The sequence below is a fragment of the Phyllobates terribilis genome, unplaced genomic scaffold (assembly GCF_046119375.1).
Source record: "Phyllobates terribilis strain yellow unplaced genomic scaffold, ASM4611937v1 Scaffold_3__8_contigs__length_932513732, whole genome shotgun sequence".
Classification (NCBI taxonomy): domain Eukaryota; kingdom Metazoa; phylum Chordata; class Amphibia; order Anura; family Dendrobatidae; genus Phyllobates; species Phyllobates terribilis.
In genome coordinates this window covers 346513113-346528998 of record NW_027362763.1, presented here as the reverse complement: position 1 = coordinate 346528998, position 15886 = coordinate 346513113, and the positions used below count along the sequence as shown (strand labels likewise).

Below are 15886 nucleotides of genomic sequence, written 5' to 3'. Positions count from 1 at the left end.
GAAGTCCAGCAGAGCCAAAAGGGAGGAGATGGAATATAAAGGCAGATGGTCATGTGACCGCAAAACAAAAGATGAAAAAAAAACAATCAGGATGGTACTAACAGAATGTGGCCAAGTACAGAGATATCCCGGAAGAAAACCTCTTCCAGAGTGCTCTGGACCTCAGACTTGGCCCAAGGTTCACCTTCCAACAAGACAATGACCCTAAGCACACAGCTAAAATAACAAAGGAGTGGCTTCAGAACAACGCTGCGACCTTTCTTGACTGGCACAGCCAGAGACCTGACCTAAACCCAATTGAGCATCCTGGAAAGACCAGAAAATGGCTGTCCATCAACGTTCACCATCAAACCTGGCGGAACTGGGGAGGACCTGCAAGGAAGAATGGCAGAGGATCCCCAAATCCAGGTGTGAAAAACTTGTTGCATCATTCCCAAGCAGATTCATGGCTGTACTAGCTCAAAAGGGTGCTTCTACTCAATACTGAGCAAAGGGTCTGAATACTTATGACCATGTGATATTTCAGTTTTTCTTTTTTAATAAATTTGCAAAAATGTCTACATTTCTTTTTTTTCAGTCAAGATGGGGTGCAGAGTGTACTTTATTGATAAAAAAATGAACTTTTTAGAATTTACCAAATGGCAGCAATGAAACAGTGAAAAATTTTAAGGGGTCTGAATACAAGCTGGGCCATTTATATGGATACACTTAAATTAAGTGGGAATGGTTGGTGATATCAACTTCCTGTTTGTTGTACAATAGTATATGGGAGGGGAGAAACTTTTCCAGATGGGTGGTGACCATGGCGGCCATTTTGAAGTTGGCCATTTTGGATCCAACTTTATTTTTTTCAAAGGGAAGAGGGTCATGTGACACATCGAACTTATTGAGAATTTCATAAGAAAAACAATGGTGTGCTTGGTTTTAACATAACTTTATTCTTTCATGATTTTTTTACAAGTTTATGACCACTTATAAAATGTGTTCAAAATGTTGCCCATTGTGTTGGATTGACAATGCAACCCTCTTCTCCCACTCTTGACACACTGATAGCAACACCGCAGAACAAATGCTATCACAGGATTCCAGTATCCATTGTTTCAGATATTGCACATCTTGTATCTTCACAGCATAGACAATTGCCTTCAGATGACCCCAAAGATAAAAGTCTAAGGGGGTCAGATCGGGAGACCTTGGTGGTTATTCAACTGGCCCACAATATCCAATCCACTTTCCAGGAAACTGTTCATGTAGGAATGCTCGGACCTGACACCCATGATGTGGTGGTGAACCATCTTGTTGGAAAAACTTAGGGAACGTGCCATCTTCAGTGCATAAAGAGGGCAACACATCTTCATGAAGCAATTTCAGATATTCAGTGGCATTGAGGTTTCCATTGATGAAGACTGGCCCCACTATCTTTCTACCCCATATACCACACCATACCATCAAGATACGAGATGTGCAGCATCTGAAACAACGGATACTGGAAGCCTGTGCTAGCATTTCTTCTGCGGTGTTGCTATCAGTGTGTCAAGAGTGGGAGAAGAGGGTTGCATTGACAATCCAACACAATGTGCAGCACTTTGAACACATTTTATAAGTGGTCATAAACTTGTAAAAAACTCATAAACAATAAAGTTACGTTAAAACCAAGCACACCATTGTTTTTCGAATGAAATTCTCAATATGTTTGATGTGTCACATGACCCTCTTCCCATTGAAAAAATAAAGTTGGATTCAAAATGGCTGACTTCAAAATGGCCACCATGATCACCACCCATCTGGAAAAGTTTACCCCCTCCCATATACTAATGTGCCACAAACAGGAAGTTGATATCACCAACCATTCTCATTTAATTTAGGTGTATCCATATAAATGGCCCATCCTGCAGTTTCCGTACCCACTGTATATCAGACAAATAAATATGCAGCATGTAGTGGGCAAGACGTATATTAAAATCCAAGTGGATACAAGAGGTCTCTTGTCAAAGCCATCGGGTCACTGCTATGGGTGCTGGGTATGTGTCCACTTGGATTTTAATATGTGTCTTGCCCACTATATGCTGCTTATTTATTTACTTATTTATTTAGATATTTATTTATTTGTTTAATATATTGTTGGTTCTATATATAATGGTTTGCAAAAGTATTCACCCACTTGGCTTTTTACCTATTCTGTTACAACTTATGTTTAAATATTTTTGTAATCCGATTTGTCTGTGATGCAACAGCACTAAATATTCTAAATTGGTGAAATGAAGTGAAAAAAATATAAGCATAAAATAAATTTGTGGGTTTAAATAACTAAAAAAATTCCATACACATATGTATTCATCCAGTTTGCTATGAAGCCCCTAAAAATTTCTGGTGCAGGCAATTACCATTATAAGTCACATGCTTAGTGAATGGAAGTCCTCCTGTGTGCAATCTAAGTGTCACATGGTCTGCTATATGTTACTGGAGTTGCACAGATTGTATTCTAACTCATTTAGTCACAACTATATATGTACTCATTCAACTCATATACTATACACTAGACAGCAATTTTTTGTACACTTACTTACAACTATGCACCCATTGATACCATCATTCCTTATTCCTTCACCATGAGCTTTTTAATTTTTTGTAGTTGTTCCCCCTTTAATGTTCATTCTATGTTTGTATGATTAATAAATAAACTTTGTTTTGATTTTGAATATACTGTTTATTTATTCATGTGTAATTTTCATAGGTGTATACAACTGTTCATATGGACCAAATAAGTGTTATTATTTTCTTTTAGATAAGACTTGTTTTGAGCACTACCCACTTTTTTCAGATTTCTTGGGTATTTAGGTTGTTGTGCTACAATTTGTCGGCTGGTACAAACATATCTTTCTCAAGTGCTGCTTCATTTTTACATAGATAATATTTAATAAGTAATTGTTTCTATCAAAGTGCAAAACCATGATCTTAAACTCACCTAAACACATTTTCTCCTCCTGCGCAGGATCAGGAACAAAGCCATTGTTGCACAGACACGCAGGCGTCATAGTTTCAGGCTTGACATGACACTTGCCATTCTCACAAAGAAGGTCACACACGACAATTGCTAATAGAAGAAAATATTAAAGGTACAAGGAGATAATTCCAGTTGATAATGCAAAGTTAAATTTATATACATAGTTATTATTAACCTCTTAACGACTAATGACAGGTATAGAACGTCATGAGCAGGTGTCATTTCCCAACAAGTGACCGGCACGGCTAGAGATGAGGGGACCAATTACAACAGTCTCCACTCTCTGTGTTCAGTCAGTCAATCTGCCAGTGTAATTTGACAGGTCTCATGCATTGCAGCACATGTATATTGCAATGCTTGATGCCAGTGATCAGAGAAAGAAAAGTTAAAGTCCCATAGACGAACTAAGTAAAAAAGTAAAAGTTAGGAAAAAAATTGCAAAAATTATTTTAACCCTCCCTGAAAAATTTATGGCGTACACATCTGCAGAAGCATGACATGGGCACAATGTACAGGCACTACAATGTATTGGGGACTACAATGGCAGATTTTCTGGAAAACACCAGTGGAGAAAAATTACTACATCCGTAGATGAACTCCCAGAGTGGTGTAATTTTCAAATTGGAGTCAATTGATGAAGGTCTCTGCTCTTCTGGAACTTAGGGGCTCTGCAAATGAAGTCTGCAAACTATTCTAAGAAAATCTGCTGGCCAAAAGTCAAATAGCGCTCCTTCCTTGCTGAGTCTTGCTGTGTGGCCAAATAGTACTGTACAACCGCATTTGGTGCATTTTCACTTTCACGAGAAATTGTGAAACAAATTATGCAGTACATTTTTAACTATTTACCCTTGTGAGTATGTAAAATCTGGGGCTAAAACAGCATCTTAGTGGTAAACATGTAATATTTTTTTCTTCACCTCCCAATAGTATAAAATTTTGTGCAATACATGTGGTGTCAACGTGCTCACAGCACCACTAGATCATTTTATTAAGAAGTATAGTTTGCAAAATGAGGTCTTTTATGGAGGTCCTGCTGTCCTGACACCTCAAAGTCTTTGCCAATGTGACATGGCACCCACAAACCATTCCTGGCAAATCTGCACTCTGATACGGCGCTCCTTCCCTTCTGAGTTTTGCACTGTGGCTGAAAAGTAGTTTCCTACCACATATGGAGCATTGGTGTACTCTTAAAAAAATTGCGTAACAATTTTTTTGGTCCATTTTTACCTTTCGGCCCTTTTGAAAATTAAAAACTTAGGCTAAAAGGCTAAGGCTAAAACAACATTTTAGTGTAAAAGTTGTATTTTTTCATTTACACAGCCCAATGTTATACTGTAAAAAACCTGTGGGTTTAAAATGCTCACTACACCCCTGGATGAATTCTTTGTGAAATGTAGTTTCCGAAATGGGGTCATCTGTGGAAGTTTCTGCTGTTTTGGCATCTCAGGGGCTCTGTCAATGTCACATGATGTCTGCAATCTATTGTAGCAAAAATTGTGCTCCAAAAGTCAAATGAAGTTCCTTCCTCCTCGAGCCCTCCTGTGTGCCCAAAAAAGAGTTTCTGACCCTGTACTTAGTAGAAATTGCATAACAAACTGTATGGTCAATTTTCTCCTGTTACCATTGTAAAAATAAAAAATGTGGGGTTTAAACATGGAAAATATATATTTTTGTATCGTGTTAGCAAGTAGATAGAAAAATATTAAGATTTGAGAGTCCTCAGTGGTTGATACCTTTTAATGGCTAACTGAAAAAATGGTAACAAGTTGCAAGTTTTCGAGGCTACTAAGGCCTCTTCATCAGGCTAGTATAGCACAAAATCTGAAGAGTCACATATTTATACACAATAGGAAACAGAAATACCGCAATGAGCTGGGTATCTTTATCTTGTCTGTGGTCATTATAAAAGGATAGGTTTTATATTTTTTCTGGTTGCAGGGAAAGGTATTTGTATCTGGTGGAGATGACAGGGAGCTTCTGACAATGCTTCTTAAATTTGGGGGCTGCCTGAATCACAGAAGTGGGGGGTCTGGAAATGTGGATTGTAATCGGGGATCTTTTTGTAGTAAGGGTTGTAGTTTTCGTGCAGGTCTCCTGAGCACCTCCAGATTTGGTTTGTAGGTGACTACTAGAGGCACCCGGTTGCTTTCTTGTTTTATTTTGTAATGAAGGAGATGATTCCTTGGTGTTCTGGTCGCTCTTGTAATCTGGTTCTCAATTGTTCGTGAATGGTAGCCCTGATTCAAAAAGGTCTTTCTGAGGCCACCAAGGTGTTTGTATTGAGGAAAAAAATTGAATTTTTAATTTTCATGGTCCAATGTTATAAAATGAAAGCACCTGTGGGTTGAAAATGCTCACCAATCCTCTAGATAAATTCCTTTGGGGTGTAGTTTCTAAAATTGGGACACTTGTAGGAGGTTTCCACTGTTTTACCCCTTCACGACTTTGGACATATCCATACAGTATGTCCAGGTCAGTAGGTAGTTACCAATCTTGGATGTATGGATACGTCCAGGTGATTTTGTGAGTACAGAGGCTGTGCATGCGTCATTGCCACTAGGTGTTCAGTGATTCTGAAAGCTGACATCTGGCACTCAGTGTCATGACAACATCTGGGTCACCAGGCTCTAGCAAACATTGAGCATGATCTAACAAGTTTGTGGGAGAGCAGGCTGACAGTTCTAATGCATTGCAATGCTGGTGCATTACACTGCATTAGAACTGTGATAGGACTGCTGAAAGTGAAAGTACCGTAGAGAGACTAAATAAAAAGTAAAAAGAAAGTAAAAAAAAAATTGTAAAAATATATTTTAAAAAAAAATCACAAAAAGATAATAATAAAAATACTGTATATATATATATATATATATATATATATATATATATATATATATATATATATATATATATATATATATATATATATACATATTTGATATTGCCACGTCCGGAACGACCCAATCTATAAAACAGTCTCACTAGTTAACCCCTTTAGTGAACACCGTAAAAAAAAAAGCAATGTTTTTAAATCGTACCGCCCAACAAATAGTGGAATTTGTTCTCAACCAAAAAGACGAATGTAAATAAAAATTATATCGCTGAAAACATCATCTTGTCCCGCAAAAAAACAAGCCACCATACAGCTCCATCCACAGAAAAATAAAAAAGTTAGCGCTCTCAGAATAAATCGATGCAAAAATTATTTTTTCTATGAAATAGTTTTTACTGTGTATAAGCATCTAAACACAAAAAAGGTATAAATGTTGTATTGCTGTAATCTAATTGACCCGAAGTATAAAGCTGCCTTATAAATTTTACCAACGGCATGAAAAAATTCACAAAAAACTATTTTGGAGTTTCTGATTTTTATTCATTCTGCCTACCAAAAATTAGAATAGAAAGCGATCAAAAAATGTCATGTGCCCAAAAGTGGTACCAATAAAAACATCATCTCATCCCGCAAAAAACAAGCCCTCAAATGACTCAGCCAGCAGAAATATGGAAAAATTATTGTTCTCAAAATATGGTGATGCAAAACTTATTTTTTGCAAAAAAAGTGTCTTTTAGTGTGTGACAGCAGACAATAATGAAAAAAACTATATAAATCAGGTATTGCTGTTAAATGCACTGACTGAAGAATAAAGTCATCTAATCACTTAAACCACATGAGGAATGGTGTTAAAAATAAATTAAACCAATTATTCACCTGCTGTTAACTTGTTCATTCTGCCTATCACAGTAAGGCTCTGCTCACATTTATCCTGCGCTCTGCACTGAGCGCTTGCAATGGGGTTTCTGTGTAAATCTCTAAAATACATGATTAGTGATGAGCGAATATGTTTAAAATCAGATCTCCAAACTTAAGTTCGACACAAATTTGGCACATTCGGATTCATGATTGGGAAGACAAGCAAAATTTGTTAAATTCGGGAAAATCGGTAACGTTTGGCGAATTTCCATGGTTACGTGATTGTGGGGCAACTACAACATTTTTTACAGTTTTGCTAACATAGTGCTTGTGTTTGATAAGCAGGGAGAAGTGGCAGATGAGTCGGGGTGCTGGTGATTTCTCAGAACAGATCAGAAAGCGACACACTGGTTTTTTTTTGCTTTTTTTAACTTTAACTTTAAATCAGGAAAGTCAGTCAGAGCACAGGAAGCATCCACAGTGTTCCAGACACAAGGGCTTCTGTATTTGGCTGCTTAAATCACATGTCCTCTCCATATAAAACCAGCCATTTTCCCTAAGCGCCATTTTATGCATATCATTGCTGGTGAAAGACGCTGCTCCTGCACTCAGCTCCTGTGCAATGAGAGATATTAGCCAGATAGATGGGTGCATCTGTGGAAGTCAGATAGTGTACATAAGTCCTGTGCTGTGTACCTGTTCAATCGACCATGTACCCCTTTTTTTTTGTTTTTGTGCAATTACTGAGATTCTGACAAAAAGAGCAGGGTCTATGGCATAGACCAATGTTGTGCATCGGTTGTAATTTCTGTGCTCCACGCAGACCTTCAATCTATTTTTGCACTTGATTTGCTAATGTGATAGTGCAAGCTGTATTAGCCCAGTTTGTATTTTTTTTGGGGTGGGTGAACTTCAACTGTATGCAGAGTAAAACAAATATATTTTTTCAGTTGGCACTCTGCTAAAAGCCACCTACTATCTTAGTCGCAGTGAACCTCAGCTCTTTTCAGTGTAAAAAAAATATTTTTTGTCTTGTTAGGCAGAGTCCACAAAAGATTTTTTTTGAGTGGCAAACGTGATACACTCTGCTATAAGCCACCTAGTGGTTTTAGAGGCAGGTGAACTTCAGCTGTTTTCAGAGTAAAAAAAATAATTTTTCTGTTGCTAATCGGAGTCCACAAAAGATTTTGTTGGTGTCACAAACATGATACACTTCTCTAAAAGCCACATACTATTTAAGTGGCGGTGAAATTCAGCTGTATACAGAGCTTATGCAGAGTAATAAAATCTATTTTTTACTGTGACTGACGTGATTCAGCAGGCTAGATCTCAGTTTGAAATATCTTGGAACATCTATGTTATACATGCCTTATCCACAGTCAAAAAATACTTTCTTCGATTCCTAATGTTATACAGCAGGGGATATCTCAGCTTGAATTAGTTTGGACAATATTTCATATGTTATACAGGCCTCATACACAATAAAAAAATACTTTATTCTGCTACTAATGTGATACAGTAGGGGACATCTCAGTTTGAAATTGTTCATAGTATATCTCCTGTATATCTCCTATGTTATTCACACTTCATCCACACTAAAAAAATACTTTCCCCTGTTACTATCGTCATGCTCCAGCTGCATATAATCAGTGGTGATAGCAGGAATTAGGCAGGCAGGCAGTGTATGTGGCAGACTGCAGTGCATATGGCAAGAGGGTGCACTGAAAGTCCTGTTAGTCTTGATATTCCACAACCTACATATATATATATAAATATATATACATATATATATATCAGAGCTAGGCAGGAAGTGTATGTGGCAGATTGCAGTGTATAATACATCACAAGAGGCTCCATTCCAGTTCTGTCTGCTGCTTCTGTTACAGAGATTTCTACAAATAGCCCCAGGTATCAGGGACCAGGGATAATTATTTTTTTGATCTCAATCTTGATTATTTGGTTAAAAAGCAATCCAGAGAACACCGTTTTTCTGCTCCATTTGCTTGATGCCACAGCAGAATACAGCCAGATTCTTTCCATATCACTGCGATAAAAATCCAGAAATTTGTAGTGACCGTGGAAAATATTGGCCTCCATTTAAATTTTGTTGCATTGTGTCAGTGAAGGTATTGACATGAGGTCGCTGTGAAAAATAGTAACCTACAGGCCAGCTATTTAAAACTGTGGATTTCCGTCACACATATCATATATAAGTGTGTTCCAAAGTAAGGCATTTCTGGCCTCCATTTAAATTTTGTTGCAATGTGTCAGTGAAGCTATTGACATGAGGTCGCCGTGAAAAATAGTAACCTTCAGGCCAGATATTTAATACTGTGGTTTTCCGTCATATGTATCACATATCACTGCAGTTCAAATCTAGCCATTTGTAGTGAACGTTGAAAATATTGTCCTACATTTAAAATGAGCAAGGCGCATGGCAAGGGATGGGGAAGTGGACGTGATGGTGATGATGGTGCATGCAGAGGACGAGGCTGAGGACGTGGGCAAACTGAAATTGTGCTACAACAAACACCCACATCTTCTCGCCCGACTTTCCTGTCCAAATTAATAGGGGACCGCAGAACACCACTATTGAACACAGAGCAGTGTGAAAAGGTTTTTGGTTGGATAGCAGATAATGCTTCCAGTCACTTAGCCACCACCACCACCACATCTTCCACACGGTCAATTCTCAGTAGCCGTGAATCTGGACTGCATATTCCTCAGCCTGATCCTCCTTCCTCCCACAATGCCGAGTGCCTGGAGACAACTGATCTCACACTTGGACTTTCCGAAAAGCTGTTCACTTTTCCATTTATAGATTCGGGCCTCTCGCTCAGTCCACTTGAAGGGGGGCAAGAGGAAATCGCATGTAGCGATGCCCAAATATTTGAGCAGCCATGGTCACACGTGGTAAACTGTCACAAGAGGTGGATGATGATGAGACACAATTGCCAGAAAGTCAGGAGGAGGACCAGGAAGTGGAAGATGAGGTGGTGGACGATGAAGTCATTGACTCAACCTGGCAAGGTGACATACAGAGCGAGGACAGCAGCAAACAAGGGGAGAGAGGAGTAGCACCACAACAGGCAGGAACAAGCAGTGTTGTGGCCGCAGACAGAAGGCGGGCAACCGTTCCCCGTAACATCAACACGATTGAAGTTGCCAGTACAACTGTTAGGTCTTCCCAAGTTTGGTTGTTTTTTAAAGACTCTGCTGATAACCCCAAAAAGGCCATTTGCACCACCTGCCAGGCCAACATCAGCAGGGGTAGCAAAACTACCAGCCTGACCACCACCAGCATGATCAGGCACATAGCAGCAAAGCACCCGACTAAGTGGGCCGCAACCCAGGGTCCAGCAACAGTGCCTGTGGGTGACACCACTGCTTGTTACGCTGTTGTGCTTGCACGCCAATCCCCTGTCCATGGCGCATGCCAAGATGCCTCCCACCCTGCACCTGTCATTGAACACTCTCAACTGACACCATCAGCAAGCACATCCATGCCCTCGTCCCAGCGCAGCGCTCTGTGGTACCTACCCCAGTCCTTGAAACGCAAGCGGAAATACGGCGGCCGTCCTTTAGTACTCAGTCCCCGTTTTCCACTATTTCTCCTGGTGTGCCATCCCCGCATTACACAAGCACGTGTCCCACAACATTAGGTATGCCCTGAACAATGCAGTTACTGGGAAAGTCCAACCAAGCCACGGACATGTGGACAAGCGCTTGTGGGCTGAGACGGTGCATCTTGCTGACGGCACACTGGGTTAACATAGTGGAAGCCGGGACCCAGTGGGACCTTGGGACGGAAAAAGTCCTCCCGATGCCGAGGATTGTGGGCCCTGGGTCAATCAGGGTTGCCCCCACATTCTACAGCTCCTGCACCTCCTCCTCCTCTTCAGTATCCATCTACGAAATGACCATATCAGTCGCAAGCTAGAAGCACTCCAGCACTGCCTCGGCGAAGTGGCAACAGGCTATGCTGAAGCTAATATGTTTTGGTGACAAACCACACAACACTGAAAAGTTGTGGACAGTTCTGAAAGAGCAGGCAGGTCTGTGGGTGACACTGCTGAACCTAGAGCCAGGCATGGTCATGTGTGACAATGGCCAGTATCTGGTTGCAGCTCTGAGGCGAGGCAAGCTCACACACGTACAATGCCTGGCCCATGTGCTTAACCTCGTAGTTTAGCGGTTTCTCAAAACCTACCCGGATCTGTCGGCTCTGCTTGTCAAAGTACGCCGACTGTGTCCCATTTAAAAAAGTCAGCTACAGCTTCCGCCGCTCTTACCGTGCTTCAGCAGAGTTTGCAGCATCCGGCTCACTGACTGGTGTGTGATGTCCCCACACTTTGGAACTCTACACTGTAGATGTTGGGAAGGATTTGTGAGCAGAAGAGGGCAGTTGCTGACTATCAGCATCAACAAGGCCATCGGTATTCAGGTCAGACTCCACACATAAGAATCAGGAGTGGACATGGATGTCAGACATCTGTACCATCCTCCAAAACTTTGAGGACTCCACCAGGATGGTGAGCGGTGATGACACCATAATTAGTGTCACCATCCCACTTCTCTGTCTTCTGAAACGCTCTCTGCTCACAATCAAAGAGGATGCATTGCAGGCGGAGCACGATGAGATGGAGCAAGGAACCATACAGGGTGATTACACACAGCCCAGCCTCATCTCATCCCAACGTGGATTGGGAGACAATGAGGAAGAGGAGGAGGAGGAAAAACAGGAGCTAGTTTCCTGCACTATAGACGGTACTACCTGCACAACTGCCATACCGTCTGTTCAGCATAGATGGCCTGAGAACAGGGAGGAGGAGGATGAGGAGGAGAGCATGATCAATCATCCTTTTGGTGAGAACATGGAAGTCTTGCCTCTTTGCAGTCTGGCACACATGGCTGAGTTTATGTTACGCTGCCTTTCCCATGACTCTCACGTTGTCCAAATTTTGGGTGACAGTCATTACTGGTTGGTGATGCTTCTAGACCCACAGTACAGGGATAACTTTATGTCTCTTATTCTTTTGCAGGACAGACCTAATAAAATGGGGTAGTACGAGAAGGCCCTTGTTGCGGAATTAGTGAAAAAATTCCCATCCGAAAACGCTGGCTGCAGAAGTCACAGTTTGTTGGACAGCCAAGGAGTACAGGCGAGAGAGACAAAAATGCAATCCAGCAGAGGCAGGGGAACACTGACAAAGTTCTGGGACAGTTTTCTCAGACCATCCCATAGCACAGGCCCTGAAGCAGGGGGTACTCTCACTAAAAGTTTAAAGTTTTGGAAGATGGTGAGCGAGTACATTGCCGACTGTACAAACGTCCTCCATGATTCCTCTGTGCCTTATAATTATTGAGTATCCAAAGTGGACACGTGGCATGAACTGGCTCTCTACGCCTTGGAGGTCCTGACCTGCCCTGCCACTAACGTTTTGTCAGAGCGGGTTTTAGTGCCGCCGGTGTAATTATAACCAATAGGTGCATTCGCCTGTCGACTGAAAATGCTGACAGGCTGACTCTTATGAAAATGAACAAGGGCTGGATCGGGCCAGACTTCTCAGTACCACCGAATGATAGCAGCTAATGATGATCGAGCATGCTCGCTACTGCTCGGTGCTCGCCCGAGCATCCCACTGCTCGAGATGCTCGGCGCTCACCGTGTATTTCCAGGGTTGCTTGGCGGGAGCTCGGGTCCCCTCCCTGCATGTTTGGTGCTCTTTACAGAGCCAATGAACATGCAGGGATTGTCAGCCGCTCACTGTAATGCCACAGCCATGTTCATTATGGCATTACAGAGACTGGCTGGCTGCACAGCATCATCAGGTCTATATCAGACCTGGCGCAGCGATGCTCATCACAGTCACTCTGGATTCAGACAGTGTAGGAAAAGGTGGTGCAGAGCTAGGGAGAGATTTGCTTGTTTCTAGTTAGCGTAGGTGTACCAAACTATATTAGAGACACATATCCATCTTAACAAACAGTACTTCTGAGGACTAATGCATCTGCAGAGATATCAGGCAGGCAGTGTATATAGGCAGGAAGGGTATATAGCAGACTGCAGTGAGTATAGCACAAGAGGCTACATTCCAGTTTTGTCTGCTGCTGCTGTTAGATATTTCTAGAAATAGGCCCAGGTCTCAGGGGCCAGGAATAACTTTTTTTGGGATCTTAATCCTCATTATTTGCTTAAAGAAAAATCCAGAGAACACCGTTTTTCTGCGCCATTTGCTTGTTGGCACGACAGAATACAGCCAGGTCCTTTCTATATTACAGCACTAAAAATCCCGCTATTTAAAACTGTGGCTTGTCTGTCACACGGATCACATATAATTGTGCTGAAAATACTGCCATTTCTGGACTCCATTAAAAGAAAAATTTCAATGTGTCAGTGAAGCTATTGACACCAGTTTGCTGTTCAAAATAGAAACCTACAGGCCAGGTACTTAAAGCTGTGTGTTTTCTCCATCACACAGATCACATATACATTTTCAGAAAATACTGCCATTTCTGACCTCCATTAAAATTTTTTTCAGTGTGTCAGTGAAGCAATTGACACCAGTTTGCTGTTCAAAATAATTTCCTACAGGCCAATTATGCAAAACTGTGTTTTCTCCGTCACACGGATCACATATACATTTTCAGAAAATACTGTCATTTCTGACCTCCATTAAAAATTTGTTTCAGAGTGTCAGTGAAGCTACTGACACCAGTTTGCTGTTCAAAATAGTTACCTACAGGCCAGGTATTCAATACTGTGTTTTCTCCCTCACACAGATCACAGATACGTTTTCAGAAAATACTGCCATTTCTGTCCTCCATTAAAAAAAAAAAATTCAGTGTGTCATTGAAGCTATTGACACCAGTTTTCTGTTTAAAATAGTTACCTACAGGCCAAGTATTAAAAACTGTGTTTTCTTTGTCACATGGACCCCATATACTTTTTCAGAAAATACTGCCATTTCTGGCCTCCATCAAAAAAAAATGTCAATGTGTTACTGAAGCTATTGACACCAGTTTGCGGTTCAAAATAGTGACCTACAGGCCAGCAATTTAAAACTGTGGTTTCTCTGTCACACGGATCACATATAAATTTTCAGAAAATACTGCCATTTCTGGCCTTCATTAAAAATTTGTTTCAGTGGGTCAGTGAAGCTATTGACACCAGTTTGCTGTTCAAAATAGTTACCTACAGGCCAGGAATTTAAAACGTTGTTTTCTCCATCACACGGATTAAATATACATTTTCAGAAAATACTGCCATTTCTGGCCTCCATTAAAAATTTGTGTCAGTGAAGCTATTGACGCCAATTTCCTTTTCAAAATACTGACCTGCAGGCCAGGTAATTAAAACTGTGATTTGTCCGTCAAACGGATCTCATATACGTTTTCAGAAAATACTTCCATTTCTGGCCTCCATTAAAAATTTGTTTCAGTGTGTCAGTGAAGCTATTGACACCAGTTTGCTGTTCAAAATGGTAACCTACAGGCCAAGTATCTAAAACTGTGTGTTCTCTGTCACCCAAATCACATATACGTTTTTAGAAAATGCTGCCATTTCTGACCTCCTTTATAAATTTGTTTCAGTGTGTCAGTGAAGCTATTGACACCAGTTTGCTGATCAAAATGGTTACCCACAGGCCAGTTATTTAAAACTGTGGTTTGTCCGTCACACGGATCACATATACGTTTTCAGAAAATACTGCCATTTCTGACCTCCATTAAAAAATAAATTCAGTGTGTCAGTGAAGCAATTGACACAAGTTTGCTTTGCAGCATAGTTACCTACAGGCCAGGTATTTAAAACTGTGTTTTCTCCGTCACATGGATCACATATACGTTTTCAGAAAATACTGCCATTTCTGACCTACATTAAAAATTTGTTTCACTGTGTCAGTGATGCTATTGAAACAGTTTGCTATTCAAAATAGTTAGCTACAGGCCAGATATTTAAAACTGTGTTTTCTCCATCACACGGATCACATATAAGTTTCTGAAAATTCTGCCATTTCTGGCCATCATTAAAAATTTGTTTCAGTGTGTCAGTGAAGCTATTGACACCAGTTTGCTGTTCAAAATAGTTACCTACAGACAAGGAATTTAAAAATTTGTTTTCTCTGTCACACGAATCACATATTCATTTTCAGAAAATACTGCCATTTCTGGCCTTCTTAAATATTTTTTTCAGTGTGTCAGTGAAGCTATTGACACTAGTTTGCTGTTCAAAATAGTTACCTACATGCCAGGTATTTATAACTGTTTTCTCCATCATACGGAGCACGAATACGTTTTCAGAAAATACTGACATTTCTGCCCTCCATTAAAAATTTGTTTCAGTGTGTCAGTGAAGATATTGACACCAGTTTGCTAATCAAAATAGTTACCTACAGGCCAGGTATTTAAGACTTTGTTTTCTCCGTCACATGGGGCAAATATACGTTTTCAGAAAATATTGCCTTTTCTGGCCTCCATTAAAAAATTGTTTCAGTGTGTCAGTGAAGCTATTGACACCAATTTCCTTTTCAAAATACTGACCTGCAGGCCAGGTATTTAAAACTGTGATTTGTCCATCAAACGGATCACATATATGTTTTCAGAAAATACTGCCATTTCTGGCCTCCATTAAAACTTTGTTTCAGTGTGTCAGTGAAGCTATTGACACCAGTTTGCTGTTCAAAATGGTAACCTACAGGCCAGGTATTTAAAACTGTGTTTTCTCCATCACACAGATCACATATACGTGTTCAGTAAATACTGCCATTTCTGGCCTTCATTAAAAAAAAATTTCAGTGTGTTAGTGAAGCTATTGACACGAGTTTGTTGTTCAAAATAGATACCTACAGGCCAGCTATCTAAAACTGCATGTTCTCCGTCACCCAAATCACATATACGTTTTTAGAAAATGCTGCCATTTCTGACCTCCATTAAAAATTTGTTTCAGTGTGTCAGTGAAGCTATTGACACAAGTTTGCTGTTCAAAATAGTTACCCACAGGCCAGTTATTTAAAACTGTGGTTTGTCCGTCACACGGATCACATATACATTTTTAGAAAATACTGCCATTTCTGACCTCCATTAAAAAATAAATTCAGTGTGTCAGTGAAGATATTGACGCCAGTTTGCTCTTCAAAATAGTTACCTGCAGGCCAGGTATTTAAAACTGTGTTTTCTCTGTCACACGAATCACA

The 15886-nt window shown here is 40.4% G+C and overlaps 1 protein-coding gene across 1 annotated transcript in view; it reads right to left on the bottom strand.

The window, feature by feature from the left end:
- The window catches only part of LOC141259356 (uncharacterized), a 751467-nt gene that overhangs the window by 673641 nt on the left and 61940 nt on the right, over positions 1 to 15886 (bottom strand). Inside the window, exon 3 of the mRNA XM_073675220.1 lies at positions 2966 to 3094. Within this exon, the coding sequence (XP_073531321.1) occupies positions 2966 to 3094 (129 nt within the window). The remainder of the gene's footprint in view (positions 1 to 2965; positions 3095 to 15886) is intronic.